The sequence below is a fragment of the Euwallacea similis genome, chromosome 5, assembly GCF_039881205.1.
Source record: "Euwallacea similis isolate ESF13 chromosome 5, ESF131.1, whole genome shotgun sequence".
In the NCBI taxonomy this organism is placed as follows: Eukaryota; Metazoa; Arthropoda; class Insecta; order Coleoptera; family Curculionidae; genus Euwallacea; species Euwallacea similis.
Genome location: NC_089613.1, coordinates 3,867,463 through 3,891,376, shown reverse-complemented (window position 1 = coordinate 3,891,376; position 23,914 = coordinate 3,867,463). Strand labels below are relative to the sequence as shown.

Genomic DNA, 23,914 nt, shown 5'->3' with positions numbered 1-23,914 from the left:
TCCAATTGCGACTACTTTTGCAGTATACAAAAAGTACAAGTTAGGTACAGTGTGGCCCATCAGAGGCGACTGTCCGACAATTATCAGGAAGGTTTTAATTATTTCGTTTTCATAGGCACATACAAGGTGTCTCATTTTTGCGTATTAGCGACGCGTCTGTGTCATGTTGAAGCACACTTTGTTGCAGTTTGAAGACTTCCCGCAGCTTCAGTTTGTCATTTATATACCACCTTAAAGTTAGTTTAGCAGCGCTCTAATGTGTTTTACATGTAATTGCATACCACTATAAATACGGTCTTGAATAATAATCGGCTGTGCCCAGGTGACACTTAAAGAATCACTTAAGACGTCTAATGTACGACCTCCACAAGGGCGTACCGATTTACGTAGGAGCAAATTTCGTTATTCAGAGTTCCAGAGTTCCAAGCCCGATGACGTGATTTATAGACCACGGACGTAGAACCAGGGCTAACGGTATAATATATTTCAACGTATATGTTTAGATGAATTCATAAAAATATCTTAATAAGTTAACGTCACGTAATAACTACCTCTGGAGATCTGAAATGGGCCTAACGGCGTTGCATTTCTGTACAGGGTGTCTCGGCATCACTGACACAAATGAGCATGCCGCGCTAGCAGATGCAAGAATGGAGCGATTCGGCTAAATTCGCCTTATAAAAAAGTTACTGGTTTGCCTTCTACAGGTGTCAAACTAATTTTTTGGGCGCGACTTATTCGCAAGTTACAGAATTAGAAAAGTCAATTTCACGCCCTGCAGAACGAAAACAAGGAACTTTCGTGTAAGGCAGGCTTAGCTGCGTCGGCCCAGTTTTCGCCCTCTAGCATCCAAGGCTTATTCGTGCCACTTTTCCTGGGACACCCTGTATGCGTCTCTGATCGTGCTCTAGTTGAGCTTGACTTATGCCCGAAGAAGCGCGTCATTAATTTGATCAATGGGGAAGAAAATAGTTAAAAAATGTAAATGTCTCTCTTTTTGCGAGCACCAGAAGGTTTTCGCTAGCAACCACTACCACCACTTAAGCAACTTGTCAAAGAATAATATGAATGGAGTGGCCCCCCGCGGCCAATGCTGGTAGCAAAATGCAAACAGCCGTAATGGTATGTGTGTAAGCTCGGCTATTATTAAGTTGTTATTATCTATCTATGGTCGGCAGTCAGAAGGCGGACATTTTTAACGTACCAGGGAAACTGGTATTCGCAGATTAATAGCGTAATTTCTGCGTCTTGGGCTGATCGCTGTCGGGTATATAGGGTAGCCAAGTCGCGATTTTGCATTTTGTCTGAGTTCAGCTGAAGACAGGCGATCGAAGTGGAAGTAGGCCGTTAAAAGCACACTCTATGAGAAGCTTCTTCAAAACCATCAGATTACGCTCACTCCATTGAACTCAACCTTGCTCCTCATTCTGAGAACGCCTCAACTCCTCTTTAAACACTCCAAAAGCGTATCTCTGAACTTTGTTCTTTGCTGCTACCTCTCTTCAAAACTCATATACTCGACGGTATAATTGATCAATGTCGACAAAAAGGTGAACTATATACGCAAGTTTCTCTCCATCTTTACGTTCTTAGCGCAGCAGCACTTTTCATTGCGTATAAGAATACTAAAGCATCCACTAAATATTCTCGCGACTTGAACTCACGAAAATCAGTCATTCTAAAGTAGGTATATACAGGGCGCTCTGCATATCCAACCGTATTGACGAAAGCTGCGCAGGTCGCAGCAGAGATTATCCCGATTGATGTCCCGACAATGGAGAGGTCCGAAAATGACAAAGCGGGAAGGAAAGAAAGAAGGGACGCAAAAGAAAGCGCTATTGATAGATGTCATGGACAGGGGGCCAGAGCGGACGAGGCAAAGCCTCTAATCCCATGGATGGGGACACGGATCACAAGAGGATACGGGGAAATTGACTGCTTCCTCAAGCAAATGTTGAGTAGGCATGGATGTTGCAGATAGTACCTGGACAGGATCGGCAAAGAAGAATCGCCAGAATGCAGAGGAAGGCAGAAGATAACGCGGAGCACTCAATATTCAGGTGCCCGAAATGGCAAGATTACGAGAATAGGCTGGAGGGGGAGATACATATGAAAATTGGAGCGGAGAGCATAGTGAGGAAAATGCTGAAAAGTACAGAGGTGTGAGATGCGGTTAGAAACTATCTGAGGGAGGTGATGAGTGAGAAGGAGAGGGATGAAAAAGCTAGAAGATCGGTGGAATGAGAGAGAGGCAGGAAGTAGAGTCATGCCTGGATAAGGGATGGGAGTTCTTTAAATGTGTGGGTAGATGCAGGATGGGAATCTCCAGATCCAGGATTGGAAGAGGGAGAGGGGTATAAGGACGAATAGACGGATAATGGAGGAGACAGTACTATCCCCCCTCTCCAAGGGTAATGCCTGTCGGCAGTACTTGGTGAGGGGGGTCTAGGGTGAAAAGGAGTTTTAGTGGACCTACGGCAAATGTCAGTGAGGGAGTCCCACTCTACCAGACTGAATAAGGTCATATTACCAACGGTTAAAGTCTAAAATGCATTTCCCCTATTTCTACAAAAAAAGTTTTCAGGGTCTCCAGAAATTAGGTTGTTTAATTTTAACACCATATTGTATGATAAAAAATGGTAATAATATATTTCAAAATTCAGTAGCGTAGAAGGTCCATTTATGAAGTTACAACTTTTCAAAATTTCAATTTTTTTGAACTATTCTGAACTTATTCCTTCATCAACGATGACCCTCCTACACCATCTTTTCACGTTCGATTAAATTTCAAGTTTTATTTATACATTACAATCAGATGATAATTGTGTGTTTCAATTATCATCCACCACTATGTCGCGTATCAAATTTCAACTTCGCTATTTTTATTTAACAACTAAGTGATAATTCGCTTTAGTGTTCGCTGGCAGAGATCTCTTTGGGATTGAACAATTTTTCCGCAATTTTCCTTTTTTTTGAGCCTTTTTGTATGTGTTCGCGGCTGTTTCAAAAACAATCCGAATTTAATGTTTATACACAATAACGTCACATCGCTTCTCGCGAAATTCAGTGACGTAGGCGGTTTATTTTGGAAAGTGCAATTTTTCAAAATTTCCCTTTCCTTGAATTATTCCAAAGCGTGTGTTATTTCGCCATCAAATGCGACTCTCTTATACCATTGTTTCATGTTCTACTTAATTCCAAATTTTATCATTTACATATAACAACGAAATGATCATTCATGCCGCAATTCAGTGGCGGAGAAGATCCATTTGGAAATGTTCGATTTTTCAACGTTTAAAATTTTTTAATGCTTTGAATTTGATTTTATTACTCGCTTTCGTGTTTTTTTTTTAATACTGAGCCAAACCGAGATAAACCAGTTAAAACCGTAATTACAATTAATCGAACGGCAGTAGTATTTTCCTTTCCTCACTTAAGTCTTCCATTTTCTCAGGTGACACAGGGTCACACAGGATGTTGCAAGAAACCGCGGTCGTCCAAATCGCATTTTCCGCACGCCTTGTGCCCCTAATCGCGGAAAATGCATAAAATTGAAGTGCACAATCATGAGATGACATCGTTCCAATTTCACGCTCCAAAATTAAACGTAGTGGATCAAAAACACGATTGATCTGAAATTAAACTGAACGTGAGGTAAACCGCGAACCCAATCACATCCTTTATTACACTGGTACCTTCTTCGTGCAGAACCACCTTTGAAACGCGTGCGTTAAAGTAGATCATGCATACTGTTGCCTTCTCTGGCATCAGCAATTTCACGTGCGTTTGTCGTAATCAAAAGTAGACATTCCTCTTCGACGACCGTCCAAAGAGCATTTTCAGGCGAAAGGCCAAAAGGTGGTACGACCGGTACTACTTTAGTAACAAAACCAGATCGTTCTCTATAAGGGAAATGGGAGTCGTAAATATTTGTCTTTGTCGACGGTAATTGATTAGGTCGTTCCTTCGATGCGTAGCTGGCAATTAAAAACGATTACAAGGTTAGAGAGAGGAAACTTTAGATAAAAAAAAAATTTTTGCATAGAAGTTGGAATTCACAAATTCGTAATATGCAACTTGCATCGTTACCGAAGCATTCAAGGGCAAATATTTATGAACACACATCGTGAAAAAGGTAAATTCAATAGGCAGAAGTCATTAAATCAAACTGAAACCAGAACGGGATTACGCAACGTGTGTGCAAAATGCAGTTCGTATTTATTGGACACGATCCGTTGCCTTCACCGGGCTCGGACGACCTTAGCTAATTAGATTTATGTTCAATTCAGATTCTAATTTTATATTTTATTTATTTGGATTTCGTGGTCAAGGAACCGTTAGCTGGATCTAGGCCCATAAAGCCCATATAAGTCTGATTTGCCTTCGTCAGGATCAATAATATTGTGTTTAATGGGCTTCCTGATCATTGAGGCAATTCGAATTTCGTAACTGCTATAGGTGGTGAATCGAAACGGAACGATCATAGCTTTGAAATCAAAACCAGTAAACAGTGATATAACATTTTATCTCTAAATCTTTAAGAAAAATTGTATATTAATAAACGCCATTCTTAGAGCCCGTTTTTCAAGCTCCTGGTAACGTTGTCAGCAAGGTGATTTTCATAGAAGCAAGGGGTTGCGAAGAGTTGCAGAGGAGAAACAGGAGGAAATTCCTATTTTTTGCTTCCTATTTATTTGTAGAATTATTTTACTCACTGTGTACAGTTTTTCCAAACTTCCTCTACGCCATAGCTTCAAGTTTCTGCCTCCAATCATCTCTGTAGGAGTTCATTAAAAAAGGCTCTTACGGGGAATGGAGAAATTTAAATTTTCTTAATTTTTGGCTTTCTTTTTGTTTATAAAATCATTTTTCCCGCTGTGAACATTTTTTCATTAGTTTCTCTACGTTATTTGGTTGCTCAGAGCTCCTGCTTCAGACCTCCTCTTTTATTCAACACTTTCAAACAAGAGAATTACAAGGGATTGAAAACCGAAAAATTGAAATTTTCTCTATTTTTTATTCTCTATTGGTTTAAGGAACTATTTTGGCTTCTGTACATAAGTTGGTCAAGGTCATTTTGCAGCCTCAGATTTTTTATATAAATTACCTTTGCAGGAGTTTATTCAAAATGGTAAAAAACTGAAATGACAGAAGAGGAAAGAGGGAGACTTTCAAATATTCTGCACTTTTTATTTTCCTTTAGATTAATAAAATATTTTTCCTAAGTGTCTCTGTGTCGCTGAGCTTTGATTTCTATAGAAACTAGCATGTTAAAGGTAACAGTACCATAATAATTTGGCTTGATAAATTCAGTTGTTTAATCAGTCATAGTAAGTAGTACTTTGATTTATTCCGGAGAAGTTAAGAGTATGTACCCTCGAGTAGCTACTCTGGAGATGTACTCAAATACGGTACTTTTACATGATTGAACAAAAAGAAAAAAATTTAAAAATAGTCCTAAGGTACTGTGATAGAGTTACTCCGAAGTACACCAAGATCCAAGGTACTGCTGTTTACTATCCCTATGCTCTGCTACCATTTTTCCATTTGCTCCATTGCTTTCGATATTTATTTCTGCGGTAAAAGCTGAACTTTTCGAATATCTCCTTCAGGGTCAAGTTGACATTTTCTCCTAATAATTCGAAAGTCGAAAAAAATGAACAGCGATATAACAAAAGAAATCGATAATCGCTTTCGATCGGACAACCGTCATGGCCTACTGGAGGCGAACCGGCGACCGAAACAATTGAATATCGCGACCGCAAAGGCGTTCCGGTCAACGCCGGTTGATCCGTTTCCGAGATAGGAGACCGTTTTTGTCGCCCTCTGTGCATTGTTCTCCTTACCGCCTGGACAGTGGTCGCTACTTTGATTATCGACTTGAAAGTCGATAATTCAAAGTCGATAATTTTTGTCCGTAGAGCTGGAACTCGCGTAGAATCGAACCGTGAAAGAGAGAAAAAGGCGACTTCGTTCTGTGATTGGTTCCAGCAAAAAAGGAAAAATCCATTTGAAAGCAAATTAATAGAAAACAGCATAAAAATAAGTCGTGTTCACACGAAGCTCGGTTGCAGCGGCAGTTGACCGCAGAATGTTAGAAAAAGTGACCGCAAGACGAGATTGGGTTCACGGCTTCTAGGTTGCTGCCTGCTCTTAGGCAAAGTCAAGTTTTTGTCATCTTCATGATACTGGACGTCCTTTAAAGTATTTAATTCAGCATAGAAGAAACCGCACAAGAAGGAGACATTTTTCTACTACTTTTTATAAACAACAAATAAAATCTTCGTCAGGTTCTTGATTACACATATGTACGAGGCGTCGTTTATACCAAAGAAAAGCTAAAGCAAACACGTGTTTTTCGATAAGATTCGCAAGCGATTTGCTCAGATTTTTGAGAAATTTACTTTTTAGATTATGGAAATTCACATTCGCTTGAGGATTTTGGGCTTTTCCCAAACCTCAAATACCATTCAGGAGATGTCCTTTCATTTCAAGGAAATTTCAAGACTTTTTAGGGATCTTCAAGTTACACAAATAATTTTCGATATTCAGGTTCATGAGGTTTTCCAGACATTTTCTAACATCTCTGTGAGACGGACGGAGATTCCTTGACCACTTTCGGAGATCATGGAAATTTCACGCCAATCGAGCAAGATTAAAAATGTATCTGTTCACCTAGGTATTACGGTACAGCATAGGCATTAATGGGTTTCGAGAAATGATTAATCGAATCTGGGCCAAGCCAAATCGGTCTAGTAGATCTAGTTCTTTTGTGAGTCCTGCTTTTATTAATAACATTTTAAGATTGCGATTCTGGGCTGTCCCCGCATTGTTCAATTGTTCGGGTTTTAGATCTAATCAATATAAATATTTGATTTGCGAATTACCATTGTCACGGTACCAATGCAAACTTCTTTCCAAAGCGACTCGCGTGAAACCGAACATTTGCACTCGCACTAAACGTTTGACCTTCCCATTACTACCAGTAGCCTACGATAGTACTACCTGTTGGTATTTAAATCCATTTAACAAATACACTTCTCTTTCCGGAAAAAAATCGAAGCATAAAGGTCACAGTAACATTTCGCTGTAACAACAACATTATTATCTTTTATCGAAAAACGAATATAGATATTAATCCGAATAGGTGAGTTTTAATTAGTCAGATTGCCCCAGTTTCGATCTGTATAGAATATTAATGAAGTTTATGTAAATGACCAGATTGTAAAGGTCATAGTTGATCGGAGAGGAATTTGATTTATATTAGATTAGAATATGACAAGTTAATAATGCGCGGTTTCATCTAGATGGATGTTGTGAAACGTTTCTAGGACATTTGGAAATATCAAGTCCCACCTTAAAGATGGTTAATGAGGCAGGTTTTAATTGCAGAAATTTCCCTTTCTATTTATATGTTGCATAAATAATGAAAACTCGGTTTAAAGACGGCGCCGTCCTGTGGTTTCGATTTCCGTTCGAAGAAGAAAAATTCAATCGAAATTGGGACTAAACTTAGAACGATTTGGTTTTTTTCTTAATAATTTTTCATCATTTTCCCCCATTTTCAGATCACGAAAACTACGTTAAACAGCTTAATTTATCTCCTTAAAAAAGTTCAAACTACTATTCATTATACTATGCCACTGCTTGCCGACTATTAGGGATGTAAATGTTCCTTCGCGTTTACTGTTTTTGGCAAATTTACTTGCTATTTAATGGAGTGCTAACACCTAAAATTCAAATTCGCAATATCTACAGCATTTCTAACAATTTATCAGAAATTTCTTTTTAGGCCATTTAATGTAATTTGTCATTTCATTTCATTGAACCTCACCACGCCACTGCTTGCCTACCGTTACAACCACCTTCTTACCTGCGCATACTCCGCACAAATGTCAATTCCCCCTACGAAATTCGCCACGTCCTCTACCGACCACCCGCTAACATCTTCGTGCAACTTCGGACTCTCACTTTCGGCTCTCTTCGCTAAATTGGGCGGAGTCCCTCTGCTCGTATTACAGGGGCTTCCAATAGAGGGCGTCTTTACGTTTCGAGATCTCTTCACAGGTGGTGCCGCCGACGACAAATCCAAAGGAGAAGATGTTTCGTGACGTTTGACGTTTTTTAGGAGACCCTGAAAAAGCAAGAACACTTGAACCCTTCATACGAACTAGAAAATGGTCAGGTTTGCATAAAAATCTTACAATATTAAAAATGATACCACATATGAATGATTCACTCTCTTTTCCTTCAGTTTTGTCGTTTCAACAAATCTGGGAGCCAACTTCCTGACATACTTTATCCTTACCAATTTTGAGCAACCTGATACATTCAAATTCCACAAATACATAAACACAAACCTGTAATTCGGCTTCTTTCGCAGTCTTGACCATCGCCAACAAAGTCTGTGTCGTTGACATATCGATGAGGGGTGGGAACATGGCGGCAGCCGCTCCCGAAAATGGATTGAGTACCGAAGCAAAGTCGGCTTTTTTCGTTGAGAGGTCGGCGTCTTTCGTGGTGGGCGTGGATGCTAGACCTGGCAACAGTGTCGAGGGGAACGCCATGGGAGTGGGGGATGGTTTGAACCTCGGGTCTATTGGAGGAGGGAAACCGTTCCTGGCTGCGTTGAAGTAGCTATAAGGGGAATTTTTATATGTACAGGGTGTCAAGGAATGTATGGAGGCACCGGAATATTTCCTTAAATAATACATTCTTGTCAAAACCTAGAAATGGATGAACCAATGTCAAAGTGGTGATGTCATTTTTTTTTTAATGGGCAGTGGTACCTTCAATAAAAGTATAATGTGAATATATCTGTACAAAGGGAATATTAAGTATTAAGGAAATATTTGGATGTTTGCAACTTTTTTGATTCCCCACATAATACAAATTGTTAATAACTGTGATGAAAGTACGAGATCTTAGCAATTTTGTCCATACTGCGTTATTTGCAAAAATCTACTTACTCATTGGGGTTTGCATGGTTATATTTTGCAGCCAAACTCCTCATGAAATCACTATAATTCCTCCCAGTGGTAGAGCCTAACAGGGCGTTGTTTTCTTGGGCCGGAGACGCTTCGGAGTGACAAGCTGAACTGGGGGTGGCGCTACGAGATCTCGATGAGGTATCTGGGGTAGTGGGGCTAAGTCTGCAAAGAGGGCAGGACACAAATAAGTTTTTTTTATTTAATGTGAAAAAGTATGCATGTTACCTTTCATTTTTTACGTTGTTATTATTGTTGTGTAACGTATAATCGGTTACGGTGGAAGACAAAAGACCGTTACTGCCGGAAGTAGTCCTATCCATTCGCTTTCTGCGCAGGGATTTGGAGGCTGATAGAGGGGCCTCGAGCGGTTCGCTTGGAGTTTCAGCTTCAATAAAAGTAATAAATATAATATTTCAGAAAGTACAATTCACAAAAAGGGGATAGGGAAACTAATATGAAATTGAATCTTTTTACAGAATAATTTTCTATTTGACGAAATTCAGTAGATAGCAAGATTTTAAAGTTCAGTCTTCAATGAAACCCGTGGGGAGTTAGATTTATTAAAGCAGAAAACCTGAAATAGCACTATGCGTTGATTGACGAAAAATAACTCACATCGAGAAATTATGGTTATTTAGAAGAGTGCAAAGTATATCCTACCTGGCGCCAGCCAGAAGCTGTCAACTTACGTTCCATAAATCATTACAGAATATCTAAGGACTCGAGGAATTTAAGCTGTTATTCGGTTACTCTCAGCTTTGGCTTACTTAAATACTTAAGATGTAAACGTAATGCCTGTTTTATGTCCAAAATAATTCTGACTCATAACTTTAAGGCCCTAAAAACGAGGTCAATGATATTTGCCGTTTCAACGAAGTTGAAATATTGGGTCGTTTAAATTATTTTTTACTTCATCACTGTTTAAATTTACAGGAACGCAATACGGATGCGTAGCAAACTTACGCCTAAACGTTTCCCAAGCTACAGCAGATCGAACTGAGTGTCGCCATCTACAAGTTGCCGATTAGACTAGCGCTCGCGAAAACTTTCTTCTTTCAGCTTTTCCTGCAACCGCGTATAAGATCGTTCATAATTCTCAGACTGCTTCCGATAATCGATCTTCTGTTCGCCCTTATTGCTTTCAGACGAAGCGGAATGGAATAAGTCTGTAATTACGTCACAAGGCCTTCTTTTTTTATTGCGTCCCTATGGTGTACGACTAAAGGCAGAAGATTTTCTTTAATTTCGGTTATGTGCATCTGCCGGCCTCAAATTCGCTTTGAGCCTAATGGACACATATCGGTCGATAATGTGTACCCCATGGTACCACAATTGTGGTACTGCAACAACTCTCCAATCAATCTCTCCGGTCATTTCTTAATGCCCGGTTAAAATAAATCAAGTTGTCCGCAGGCCACCGGTCGACAGAAGGTATGATTAACTCGGAGCAGCACCGCGGAGTAGCTGCGGACCTTATAATGAACCGGTCGCCTCTGTTATTACTCTTATTTACGTAATTACCTCGGTGGTACCGACTACGTCCGTTTACGCTCTACTTCGGGATTCGAACACTTTTTTTTACCGGATTTTTACCGAAGAACCGCTACCGAGAGGTTAATCGAAAATCGTGATCGTACGACCGACATCTGTCCTGAGGGCTACCTGCGGTACTGCCCAGCCTCACGTGTGTTAACATTTCAAATCACAATATTACATTGATGTGATTGTGTGTTACATGATCTCGAGGCGCCGTTTGCAATATGCTTGAGCTAAAAATTAGACGGGAACTATTAACGAAGCCAACAGAGCATTATGCTGTAAAGATCTTATTAAATGATCAATTTGCGAGATGTATTGTTGTTTCGATTTTTACAGTGCACCACCATTGGTGGTAAATGGCAGAATCGGTTGTTCAAGCCCGACAACCAGTGTAACGAATCATTGAAATGAGTGATTTAACATGAGTCTCGTTATTGTATCTCAAAATCATCTATTCAAAATAAATACAGTGTGGTCCAGTCAAACGGAATAGGCACAGTATCTCAATTAAGGCGTGCATTTGTAGGAAATCCCTAAAGATGTTGATGCAGTTTTTAAGTCTATATTCTGCGATGGGAAAATACTGTCTCTATAAACGACCAATCCTCTTCCTGCGAAGAGCTACAGACGCTAACCGTTTAAGTTGGAAGTATACTGAGTTTGCGATACTTTATTTGAAAATAGAAAGGTATTTTTATTTTATGTTTAAAAAACTTTTTCGAAAAATTAAAAAAATCAAAAAAACTTTTTTGAAAAATTTAAAAAAAAAAAAAAAAAATTTTTATTTAAAAAACCAAAAAAACTTTTTTTTTAATTCAAAAAAAACAAAAAAAACTTTTTATTTTAATTCGTGCAATTCGCCAGAACAAAACTTTGCTGCAGGAAGTGTCCATTTAGATTATTTCCTGATTGCTTTGCTGAAAGTGCTGTAGTTTGCCATTGCGCCTCATTATCCGTAAAATAATTATCAGTGTTCTGCCAGTTGTTTCTCTTTCATTTTCCGCACAAATGCAGCTTTTCTGAAGTTTTAAATAAAATTTCAAACCATAGTATCGTTTTGAGTGCAGAATGAAGACCGTTCAAATAAGGCACATAAGTTACTTAATGAAGACATGTACCTTCATTTCACGCATCAGTCAACACATAGGAATAATAGTAACAATGATCACTGAAGTACTAGAGATGCGGGACACAACTTGAATAAGTTTAAATAACCTCTTTTCAGGCTGATTTTTTCATCGGCCAACAAACAAATTTTTCGTAAAACTTATTAGGAAATGTCCCGGGATAAAAATGGACAAAATTATCAAAAATTGGTAAAATTTTCTGAACCTGACAAAATTTCCAAAAAACGAAAATTTTCAAAAAAAAAAATAGAAATCTACAAACTTTATTAAAAACTGAACATCAGAAAGGAATCTATTTACAGGCTGTCTTTTAACTTGAACCGACCATTGGGACAAAACTAAATAATGCAATGCAAATATGCATGGCAAACAATTCCATTCCCGTTCAAAATCTTTATTTTCTGGAGTTTTCTCTCTGACGTTCGCCATTTTATGAGGAATTTTTGGAGTTTTGCATTCCTCAGTGGGTGACTGACCTGAACTAACCTGAACATCAGCCTACCGTTGGTCGTGTTACCGGTTTGTCTTATCACCAGTTTTTCCTATAAATATGCAATTGGGTACATCAATCGGTATAAAGAATTTCATTCAATTGACTGGGTCACACTGTATATTTAATCACGCTGCAATTTCTCGGATCTTCATGTAAAGGTCAAATTGTAAGTCTGCAGACATCAGACAACACCATATCAGCTGGGGTATAGGATCGGAGGAATAAGGGCATTTGGTCATTGAGTTAGAATCTTTGACGAACAGTTATATGTTCTTCATTAATTTCAGAATTATTAATGTTTCGTTTTATTTTAACATCAAGCTGGTTTCCATAGGTGTCAAGAATCTGATTAATACCCACACAGCATTTCAACGTTTTTATGGAAATTAGCTTGCAGTTAATGTTGTCAACAGATAAATAAATTGACTCTAAATTGTTGGTGTGTTGTTAACTTCAACATGAAGCTCATTTTCATAGAAACCCAGAATCTGACCAACATCTAGAGTTTATTTCAACATTTCTATGGAAACTAGCTCGAGTTAAAGTTGACAGTACCATAGTAAAATGGCCCTTAATGGGACGAAGTCACAGTATATCTGGTATCTCAATTACGTTCTACTCTCGCTTACTCAAAATACTAAATCGGAGTTGGAACCATGAAAATTCCATTTCGACCAGATCACCCTTGGTTTCAGCAATGGTATCTTTGGGACATCAACAGTCAGGTAAGGCAGCGCTGGCCATCTCCTCCTTATGGACGTTAGTGCTAACGTAGATATTAATGTTCCGAAAGCTATTTGTATCAGTGGAATAGTGTCTAGTCTATTGAAATCAATGCTTGCCCCTTCGGGTCTGTTTATCTCGGCACCTGTCCCATCTTGCGGTCCTTTTTTCGAAGACCATGTTGCGCACTTTGGCGAAAAATGGGCCTGAGGAAAGCCAACAAAATCGCGCATCTTCGCCCTAATCTAATTATGTTTGTAAATATCGAAGAGAGGGTAGATTACTGTTTCCCGAGGATTTTCAACTCTGCAGTAACCTAAACAATTCCACTAAACCAGAATATCATCCATCATGTTGGAGAACCCATCCCATAACCCTGACATAGCAATAAATCAATAATAATTGAATAAATAAGTAATGGTGTTTTTGAGTGAAAAACACATCCCTGTAAGAAAACTGCTACAGTGTTTTATTGCTTTTACCGTATCCAATGTTCTAATCATAATAATAAATAAAACAAGTAAAAGTGTATCTAAACCAATTTATGCAAACCGAATCTTCCGGCTCGTCACGCCCTGTCTGTAGAAAGCAACGTAAATGTAATTTCACACTTTGCACTACTAAATCTATCGCTATTATTCGCAGATCCGGATTGATTTATTATCTCGAATTAAGCTTGGAAAAAGAAATGATCATAAAAATAATTATATAAAACCCTGAAAGATATGCTAACGCCATTGGTAACGCGCATGTCGCATTTAAGATAATTTCACAGTGCGCTATTTAGGGATCTCAATCGTTAGGAAAGTCTGTACGAAATCACAAGCGCACGCACGAAGGAGCATAGGAAAAAATGAACCTCATCAAAGAAACATTAGCGTGCGTACGTTATATTTAAGAAATTGATATAATAAATAAATCACATTTTTTTAAATAAATAAAGTGATCATTTTCTTAATAAAAACTAGTGATCAAATGGGCTTCATTTCGCAATTAAATTATAAATAAATTTTGTAATTAAATAACTGCGAAATGAAAGCAGGTACCCTCACTTGGTAATTCAGTCAATAAAGACGACCAGCAACAATAATGATTGTGGTATAGTTCTATAGGCCCAGGGTGCTACTTGAACATCAAGTCAAATTTCAGGCTTTATTTCGTGACTTCTCCATCGTTTCCAAATTCGTTAGGAAATAGCATTTTGTGTTATTTAAGTCACATTGTGGGACTTATCACATGATTGCCAGAAGTCTACTCGTGACACAAAACGTTTTCCTAACGTAACGTGTTACATAAACAGTTATTACTTAATTAGGTAGGTGTCCTTAAAATTGGGTTGCTTGAGTTACTTGTATTGAATAAATATTTTCAATTACCATTTTCGATGTAATTACGTATTAACGAGGAAAAATTTTAAACTTGGAAATTTCTCGTTTAAACATCACTAGCACAGTCTTCAGAACTTGATGCCTCATTAATGTTGATCACTATTGGAGTGATTTCACATTTTTCCGTTTTCCGTATTTTTAACATGGGACACTCAATTGTCTTATATGCATATCGATTTCGCTAAGCTCCTTAACGGTATTCCTCATATTTCTTTTTCTATGGCACGGAGGCGGCCGTAAAAATAAAACGATAAAATTCCGACCTTTAGCCCTTCCTAAAAATATTTTTTTTGTAGCTTTTGTTGGTATTTCCACACCGTTGGTCTTCATAAATTTAACAATATTGTGGTGATGGTGTTCGGAATTTTCGTGCGTAAAGTTGAATGGTGTGAAATACGGTCCATAACTATCACGGAATTTGGCTTAATATTTGGCAAAAGCGGTCCTGCGGCATTTTTCAAACAATTCGAATGTCATATCTTAACGATAGTCGACTGAAGAGTTTTTATGCTTTTGGCAGGTAAGAATTCCGGCATCTGATGCGACGTAGTCCTCAGTCTCAGAATACAGAATTATGTGGTGGGAACATACCATTTCTAATCAAAAACTTAAAATGCCTTTTCTGCTACTGCTCACCCAGGTCTATTAAAAAACATCGTAAAAACTCCCGTTTATCCCGGCAAACTTCATCTTTTTTTTCGTCCCGACGGGTATTTCATTATTTTATTTTAGTTTTGCCTCTGTTAACGAGACGAGAGTATTTCATAACAGCCAATTTAAGATTCCTCAAGGTGTCCAAGGATTTACGACCATAATCCGGATATTCTCATGATTTTTCCGCACTGTAAAGTTGGAATTTTGTTGTTGAAATCGTTTACGATGCGGCGGACATCTTCGTTTGTGCCGATGCAATTTGTCTTCTAATTTTTTCGTTTTCAATTTTTAATTAATTTTTCTTAGTTTTCTCCATCCCGTTCATGGTTAATTAAGGGGTCAGATACGGCGATATTTCGTCAGTTCATAAATTGATTATTAAATTATCATTTATATTAACACATAGCGAATTTCTAATTAATTGGGCTTGATCGTTTCAAAATGGCCAGGTCTCTTATTCGTCTGTCACACAATGGTTGACGTGATGGCCGAAAGCAACTGGTTTAACTGCGAAGTTGCAACTGTGCTATACGCAAGTTATAACCCAAGCGCCATCTCTTAAGACTTTTTATAGTTCGTTTTTTGTTCTGTGAGCCAAAGCCAACAGAGTTGGGTGGGCAACACAAAATCGTATTGATGCTATTTAGTACGCTCAAATAAAATATTCGAGATTCGTGTTTCTTCTAGATGCTACAATAGAAGATTTAATTATTCTTGATAAATATGCGAGTTTTTAAAAAGGATTTTCAGAGATAAAATCTATCAATTTCCAGCAGCAAAATCGAAGTTTTTCAGTCAGTTCTCATCACAGTGTAGGTTAATGAATATTAGCCATATAACCGCTGTCACATGCGTCTCACGTCCTACGGCGCTACTTTGTATGGCGTTCGTGACCTTTTCAGCAGCCTTCCGAGAATCGACCAATAATAATTATCGACTGTACACGCAGCACAGGTCAGACCAACACCCGGTAGAACCTGTGAGGACTTTGTACTATCAGGGGAACTTCGACTAAAATTCACAGTTCGCGTCTGACTATTATAATATCTTATAAGCCAAAGTGACAGGATGCGCGGAACAATCGGCAAAGGAACAAACGCACAATCGTGGCAATAATTGAAAAAAGTCGCCTTCGGACCGATACCATTCCCGGCAAACAAAAGAGCAGCAGCCAGAGACAAAAGAATCGCGCGTTGAGACAAAAGGGAATCGGGTACCCGCGTAAGGAAATGATAAAACGGGCGGCGGTAGCCAATCAGCATTCATCACGGCTGGGTCACAGGTGGTTCGGCTCGAGGCGTCCGTTCCGATTTTGTTTTCTCCCCTTCTACGCCTACTATTACAGTTTTTAACAGCCAAATTGCCAATTATTGCTGAATAGGTGCTTATTAAGGGCACGCAATCCGGTGATATTCAACAAAAGCTGTTATAACTGCCATCAATACATAATCATTAAGATTTGAATGAAACTTACACGAGATTCAAGCGCTAGAGATGCGCCACGATTCAAGTTAAATATCTTATTTTCCTCAGAACGACCGTGAACTATTAAATTCTGGCTTCGAAATCGTGCCATCTAGTGGGCTTTCCCATCCCTACCTACTTGAACCGCAGTACCATTTCTTAAGAAATTTTCATCTTTGTCCCTGGTTCCATGGTTCGGCTAGAGAGGGCGTCGAAACCAAAAAAAGTGCGACGTCATCAGTATGCTCAATTCTGTTAACGCATAATACATGGATGCTGTGTTAATAAAATAAAAAACTTTCACACCATTTGGTCGTGGTGTCAGCCCGTGTTGACCTATGGGCTGCTGAAGATGCAGGAACAATACATCGAACCTTTATTCATCTCGAAGATGTTGGTTCTTCGGTATTTTAGATGAAATCTGCCTCATCATCCTCAGGTAATTCCCGCAACAAAAACCCTTGATTGCCGATGGATTCCTCGAGATAGAATCTCGGGACGAGGCATAAAACATTATTGTTCCTACGTAGATGTCAGCAGTGGCATGTAATGAGTGTTTAAGTAAAAGTTTCGCTGCCGATCCAATTTATTAAAACGGCTCTTTTTGGAGTGAATGGTAAAAGTACCTGTTCAAGTAACATCGTCGGACAAGTGAAAGACACCAAGTACACTTGACCTGTGGAATGCGTAGATAGTTGCCACTAATGTGAAGAGAACATTTGTAAGTTTGCTGTGTGGGTAATTTAAAATAATCTCAGTTTTGTTTAAGAAAACACAACAGGTAGTTGTTTTCTTCAGTCTTCCTTGTATTACAATGTCCTCAGGCTTCGAAAAATTAAATTGGAAATTTACCGATGCTGGGTACCATTCAGCTGCCATCGGGTCGTTTTTCATCTATATCCCAAATGGTGTCCAAGTAGTTCGTCATAAAGTCGTTCAACATACGCAACTTCGAAACAAGCTTCCAAATGAATTAAAAAAAATCTAACGAACCCAAATCAGGGACGATCGACGTCCACAAATGATCTAAACAGAGTGACTGCGCGAGCGTCTAATTTGATTAACCGACGTCAACAAATCATCTATTGTTGAAATAGTTTGAGGTGCACAATAGAAATGCTCCGCAAATGATGCATCTGCGAAGATTTGATAATTAAAAATTCGCGCAAGTTCCTGCTACTGGCAAAGCAGAACTACCCAAAGAATCGTGTTGATTTAAAGTGCGAAACCGGTTTCAAAAAGTGAGAAAGATATAGACTTTGCGTAGATTTAATTCTTTGAAATGCACATAAATTCCCACTTTTAGCCTGGGCGCATTCATAAATGAATTCAACAGAATTTAAACTGATTTAAACACTACTGAAAAGATGTGAAAAGAGATTAATTTGGGTAAATTTAAAAATTAAAATTTCGAATAAATAAATGTTCTTAGCTAAAGTTGAATCACCGAAAGACTTAAAGTGATTTAAATTGATTTAAGCAGGTTTGAAAAGATGAGAAAATGACGACTGTGCGTGCATTTAATATGTAATTTGAAATTCACATGAATTCTTGCTATTGGAAAGGACACTGTAGCAGCCGATCTAATATGATTTAAAGTGACTGAAACAGGTCTGAAAAGATAAAAAAATGATTATATATGACATTATTAATACCTGCTCTTTGCATGAGACCCCTCATCAACAGATATAATATGATTTAGAGCGATTTAAACATCGTAAAAGAACTCCGAAAAAAATGAGAAGTCATGATTTTGTGTCGATTTTATAACTCGAAATTCATATAAATTCCTGCTGTTGAATAAGCAGCTTCACCGATTAATTTAACACGATTTAAGAAGTTTAAAATACGTCTGAAAAAATGCAGAAAGTGATGGATTTGCGTAGATCTTAAATTTACATAAATTCCTGCTGTTCGCACGAGTGTTTTCATTAAGTGATTTAACCTGATTTAAATGGATTTAAACATTCCTAAAAAGATGCGAAGTGATGGATGTGCACAAATGTTGACAATTAAGAATTCATGTTAATTTGTGCCGATCTAAACTGATTTAAACAGGAAAAAAAATGATAAAATAAGGGGCCTTTCCTAGATTTAACAACCTTAAATTGAGTTAAATTACTATTTTTGACCTGAGCGTTCTCATCATGCCATTTAACATGCTCTATATTTATATTCCGGCTAGTGAGGACTAATAATTTTTTTAAATTTTAATGTTTTGATTTTTCCGTAACGCATGATTTTGAGCGCGTAGTGATTGGTCGGGAGCGGCCATTCCTGCTTGCATCGAACCAATGACGATCCCCGTGACACCCGATCAGTCGCTTATGAAAATTCAAATTGTCACACAGAGGTTTTCAATCCCGAACTGAACTGCGAGCCCACTTAGAGCAAGTAGAGTGGAGAGTTTTGCGTCGGTTCTTTAGTTCTTTCCCTCAGTTTTTCGGTCTCTTCAACGATTTTAGCGGTTGACACGTGACTCATATAAGAAACGTAATTCATTTTATTCTCGAGTGGTCCACTGCAACTCCTGACTCGCTCCGAGCCAATAACAGTACTAAATGCCTACTTTACGTTGCCGCCTCAGAACTAGAACGTAATTACTGGTTCGATATTATTTATATGGCAAACAAAGTGATAAAATAGACCTATTGATAATGAATGGTAAACGGATTGGAGGCTCGCAGCTCCGAGGCTGTTTGCTGCCAGTATGTAGTCCGACCGAATCGAATTAATGCGTTCCACTAAAGGCTAAATACAAATTGATCATACGGTAGATATTAAGTGGGCAAGCCGGGCAATAATATAAGCTTTCGTCCTTATACGTTTTCACACAACCTTTGTGCACTCGACAAAGAAGAAGACGAAGGATCGTTGACGTGACATCGGCGTTCGACAGGGTTTACAATAAATTCCTGCAAGTAGCAACGTCCCGCGTGGAATATTTAGTAGCCAATTCGATTTGACATGGAATACACGTATCGGTCGATAGGCGAGATCGATAATGGGGTTCGTTTCCTCGATAGTTGCAGGAATCTTTACCGGGAAATAAGAAAGCCAGAAGTAGACAATAAAAATATTAATGACGCAACAGTCGCTATAGTAAATGCGCTCGTGTTTGAACAAAATCTTCACAAGACTGGTACCAGGTGGTTAGCATATAATATTCTCAGTTCAAATACCCACGACATAATTATTTAACAGCTGCAAGACGGCGTAATACCGTGTGTTTTTGATTTTTTGCCACTCGAGTCGCCATAATTCGAGAGTGACATTTGGATTTGAGGGTAGAGTTTGCTCGTTAGAAGCGATAGGTACTTGATGGAAGAAGCGAGTTTCCGCACCATGGAAATATTTCCGAGGTAAAATTATCGCGGAAGATTTCTGGTGCGGGCGCACGCGTAACAGACCGATGTTTTAGTTGCCGTGAGGAAATGTGGAAAATCTCCTGAAATGTTCAGGGGGCCACGTAGCGTCATGGAGATGCCTCAGGGGGCGACAGTGTCCTGCAAAATAATAAAAAAGTGCCAACGGGTTTATAGTCAAAAAACACACCATTTTGCCACATACAGGGTGGCGAAGCTTCGTGTGTTTTCTCATACTGTGCGCTTTCGCAAGTACGCCATGAGCTAAATTTTTGCAAATGCAAAACGTCGAAGATCGATACAAGATTACCAAAATGGCTGAAATTCAGCCATTCTAGATTACAGGCCGGGATGTGTAGACTGGATTTTTTTAATTTGCATCGATGGGTATTTTTGGAAATTCTACGAAAACAATGGAAGATGTGAAAATACTGCTAGAGGCCAAAAAGCCAAAGAATTCAAGAAGGAATTTAGAACGTATCAGAATTCATGCAAAATGCTTCAAGAGGAAGGCGGAAAGCATAAAATAGTGCATAATCGAAAAAACATAATACCCTGTATATGGCTACCAAGGATTTTAACGTTTTGTTGTAGAGAGTCGTAAAGAAAACAGACGTTCGAAATTTCTCAAATTTAACTCGAGGCATACTCGAGAAAAACATACAATGTGACAAAAAACAACGAAACTTTGCCACCCTGTATATCGAAAATGGTGCGTTTTTGACCATAGATCTGTCAACATTTTTTATTATTTTGCAGACTACTGTAGCCCCCTGAAATATCTCCATGACGGCATGTTATACCCTGTACAAGGTTACTTAGCTGTAAATATCCAAAATTCACCTGAAGGCAGGAAGTATCTACAATATCATTTCAAAATTCATATGAATAAATGCACAACATAGGAATAATGTGGGTTATTCAGGTTAACTCAGGTTAGGAGGAACTCGGACGCAGTCCTCTCCTTCCTTGAAAGGCTGTACCTGGTGGAAATCGGGGCTGATCTTCGGCTGCACTGCTCTGCTACTTATCAAAGACGTTTGATTTCGTTAATCGTGCTTTGGGAGATAGAGCGACTCAGAATAAGAGGATCTAGCTTGGAGCTATTTGATGGACAGAATGAAGAGGTATGTTGGTAGTCTCTAGGTGCTGAGGCAGGAACATCATAGAGATCCACACTGAGTACTCTGTTGTTCTTGATGTGTTTTAACAATTTTGCTCTTCTCAATATGTTTGGCACACAATATTTGCTGGTGCAATAAGAAATCCCCTGAGTTGCAGATATTGGTGTGGACCTGCTTAATGTTAAACAATGGTGTGAAGCCTCTAATTTCTTTTTCTGAATATATCGAAGACAAAAATTTTACATTTTATTTTAAATTAAATTGAATTAGGATTCCTATAGGCCTCAGTTTTTGTGACTCTTTCTGCGCTTTATGTTTCGAAGTCGGTGTGCTTAACACATGAAAAATGTAAAAATGCTTTGGAATTCTCACATTTACACAATATATGTGGTAAATATAACCTAATCCCACCACTTCCAATAACAACATTAGTTCAAAATTCACTGGTATTTAGAGGTCGACAACTCTTGAATCATTCACCTGAACAAATAAAACAAATGTCTCATGAACTGAAATTTAAAAGAACTACGAAACAAATTTTTTGACTGAAAGTCTCATTTTTTCTTTATTAATCATAACTTCATTTAGGTTGTTAGTCTAACTTTAATCACTGTAATAATTGCACAGCAATAGCAATTTTCAATGATACATTATTCCTGTATTGCAGGTGTTTGTGTATTTTACATTAGTGAGAAAATCTTTTTTATAAGATGGCAACTTATTGCGGTTTAAAGGGCGATAGTGCCATCTATGAGTTTAATCAAAATATTTGAACGTTGTGTGATATATCAAGAGATATCGCGACGGAGAAGTCCACGTACGTCACAAAATTGAACGTGTATTACCTCGTGAAGAGGTCAAACGTCATCACACTGTTATGATGAATGTTAATTTAAAGGTCTGTTTAACTTTTGATTCTTCGGTGCTTTTGTGTGGCACACTAACTCTAAATACTTCCCAACCCAAGAACATATTACTTCGTATACAAATCAAGCCTAAACTCGAAAAGTAAATAACACTTTTACAACTTCAATAACCATTCGTCACTTAACGTCTCGCTACCTGACCCTCCATCATCGGGGACCGAAGAAAATGACCCCCCCCCCCTCCCCCCTTTCTTTCTTCAAAAGTGCAGGTTGTATCCTTTTGTCAATAGTTAATCTCTAGTCGGCGGGTCTTCAATCTTCAACAGGTAGAATAACTTTGACCTTATTTGTTCACTCTCGGTTCTTGGAAGCAGACACCAAAACGCCTTTGAATGTGACCCCGAGGGTTCGTTTCGGGGGCCCCATATGGCGAGCTCATTTTGCTCTTTTTCGGGTTGCCAATTGTCACTCCGAATAACCCAACAAAATTTCATGGCTGCGTTAATAAAGTGGGTTTTAGGCAATTTAAAAGGCTGTTCGGGTTGGGTATATGAGGTAGAGGTCGTAAAGATGGTTGCAACTTTATTTCTGAGCTGTAAAAATGTATTCAGATGATCTCATGGGAAAGCTCTGCTAATGAACATATGATACCAAATGTGGGAGATAAATCATCGTTTTCGAGACAAATTGACGTGTAATCGTTTAATAATAATTCGACATGATGGGATGGGAATTTTCTGCGTTTAAATGTCAATATTGATGTTAGAATTTTCTTGTTTCTAGGTTTAATGGTTTAGTCAAATGTTAAGTAATAAATTGCCAAGGGGACAAAACTCAAAGGTCAAGAAGCTGTTGTCTGCAAGGTAACGCGCAAAGGCTTAGAACGCATGAGTCATCTTTGGTTTTTCGCCTGGTGGTCGCGATTACATAAACGAATTTTAATTTGCAAAAAAAAAAATTAAGTCCATAAGATTTAACTACAAATTTATGGCCAAGTGCAAGTTGCACGGGAAAAGAACCAGTCGACAGAAGAATTCCAATAAAATCAAAAACAACTTCCTAATTAAACTTACGATGTAAACGCAACCAATTATTTCAAAATTCTTCCGTTTCGTAAGGGGACCCATAAGACACAAATATATAAAACAATAAATGGTAAAGTTTTTTGGCTGACTGTTGATTAAGTTTGTTGCGTAGATCTTTCAACAACTGGAACCTGGACAAGCCGACTAATTTATCTATGGAATCATAGAAATATTTAGAATTTCACTTCCATACTGTAATTTTACCAAAGCAGTAGATAACCGTACATGCATTCTAGGGAATAGCAGAAGAGATTTTTCACGTGAGTAGCTTTGTTTCAAAGCTGTCTGACCAACTGGAGGGTAACATAAAGTTCAAACTACGTTTATTTTTGGAATTTAAAAGCCCTTTGTGATACTCCAAATCTTAGGAATTTTCAGCGAATTTTCGATAACTCTGCTTAAAGAAATCATTTTTAACATTAACCTTTTTTAACCATAACAAAAATTAATGAAATTCTTGTCCCCGCTGTAACTGTGAGAATTTGAAAAGGTTTTATTGTGATTTATTTTTATCGGTGTAAGGTTCGTTATAATAAATGTAGATTACGGGTCTCGTAAGTAATAATTATTATTACGAATTTTGCTCTTTATCGTAGGCAACTTTGCATACGCAAACGTTAAAAAAGGGGCCATTTTGTTGAATAACTAGGTTTGTTTCAGAGATTCGGAAGTTTGTAAATAATTTGAAAATGAATATTATTTGTTAAGTTTACCAATGTGAATGGAAGGTTCTTACACATGGTTTAATGAAATGGTTGATCTAAACCCAAAACTGCAATTTTTAAAATTTTGTTTTCTGAAATGGCGTCAAGGCGGATTTGGGGAGTTTAAATATAGCGATGCGAACGTAAAAAACGTTTGCCTCCTAGATGTGAGGAGTTTACGTGTGTGGAAAACGCGTTATTATTAAGTGATAATTAGAGCGGTGTAAACGTAAACATTTGCCTTTTATCTCAGGCAACTCAACATGCACAAGCGTTAACTGGGAGCGTCAATTTTCTTTAATGATCAGGTTTTCTCGGAGATTTAAAGGCTAATTTGTAATCTGAAAATGAATTCTGTTTGGTGAGCTTCAACGTAGCTCAAAGATTGTATA

The 23,914-nt window shown here is 38.2% G+C and overlaps 1 protein-coding gene across 5 annotated transcripts in view; it reads right to left on the bottom strand.

Annotated features, from left to right (window-relative positions):
- Samuel (SAM-motif ubiquitously expressed punctatedly localized protein) overlaps positions 1-23,914 on the bottom strand; it is a 65,173-nt gene that overhangs the window by 6,996 nt on the left and 34,263 nt on the right. For all 5 annotated transcript variants that reach the window (XM_066389956.1, XM_066389959.1, XM_066389957.1 and 2 more), the window contains 4 exons: positions 9,216-9,375; positions 8,970-9,152; positions 8,361-8,637; positions 7,874-8,134 (listed from right to left, as the gene is read on the bottom strand). In XM_066389956.1, the coding sequence (XP_066246053.1) occupies positions 7,874-8,134; positions 8,361-8,637; positions 8,970-9,152; positions 9,216-9,375 (881 nt within the window). The remainder of the gene's footprint in view (positions 1-7,873; positions 8,135-8,360; positions 8,638-8,969; positions 9,153-9,215; positions 9,376-23,914) is intronic.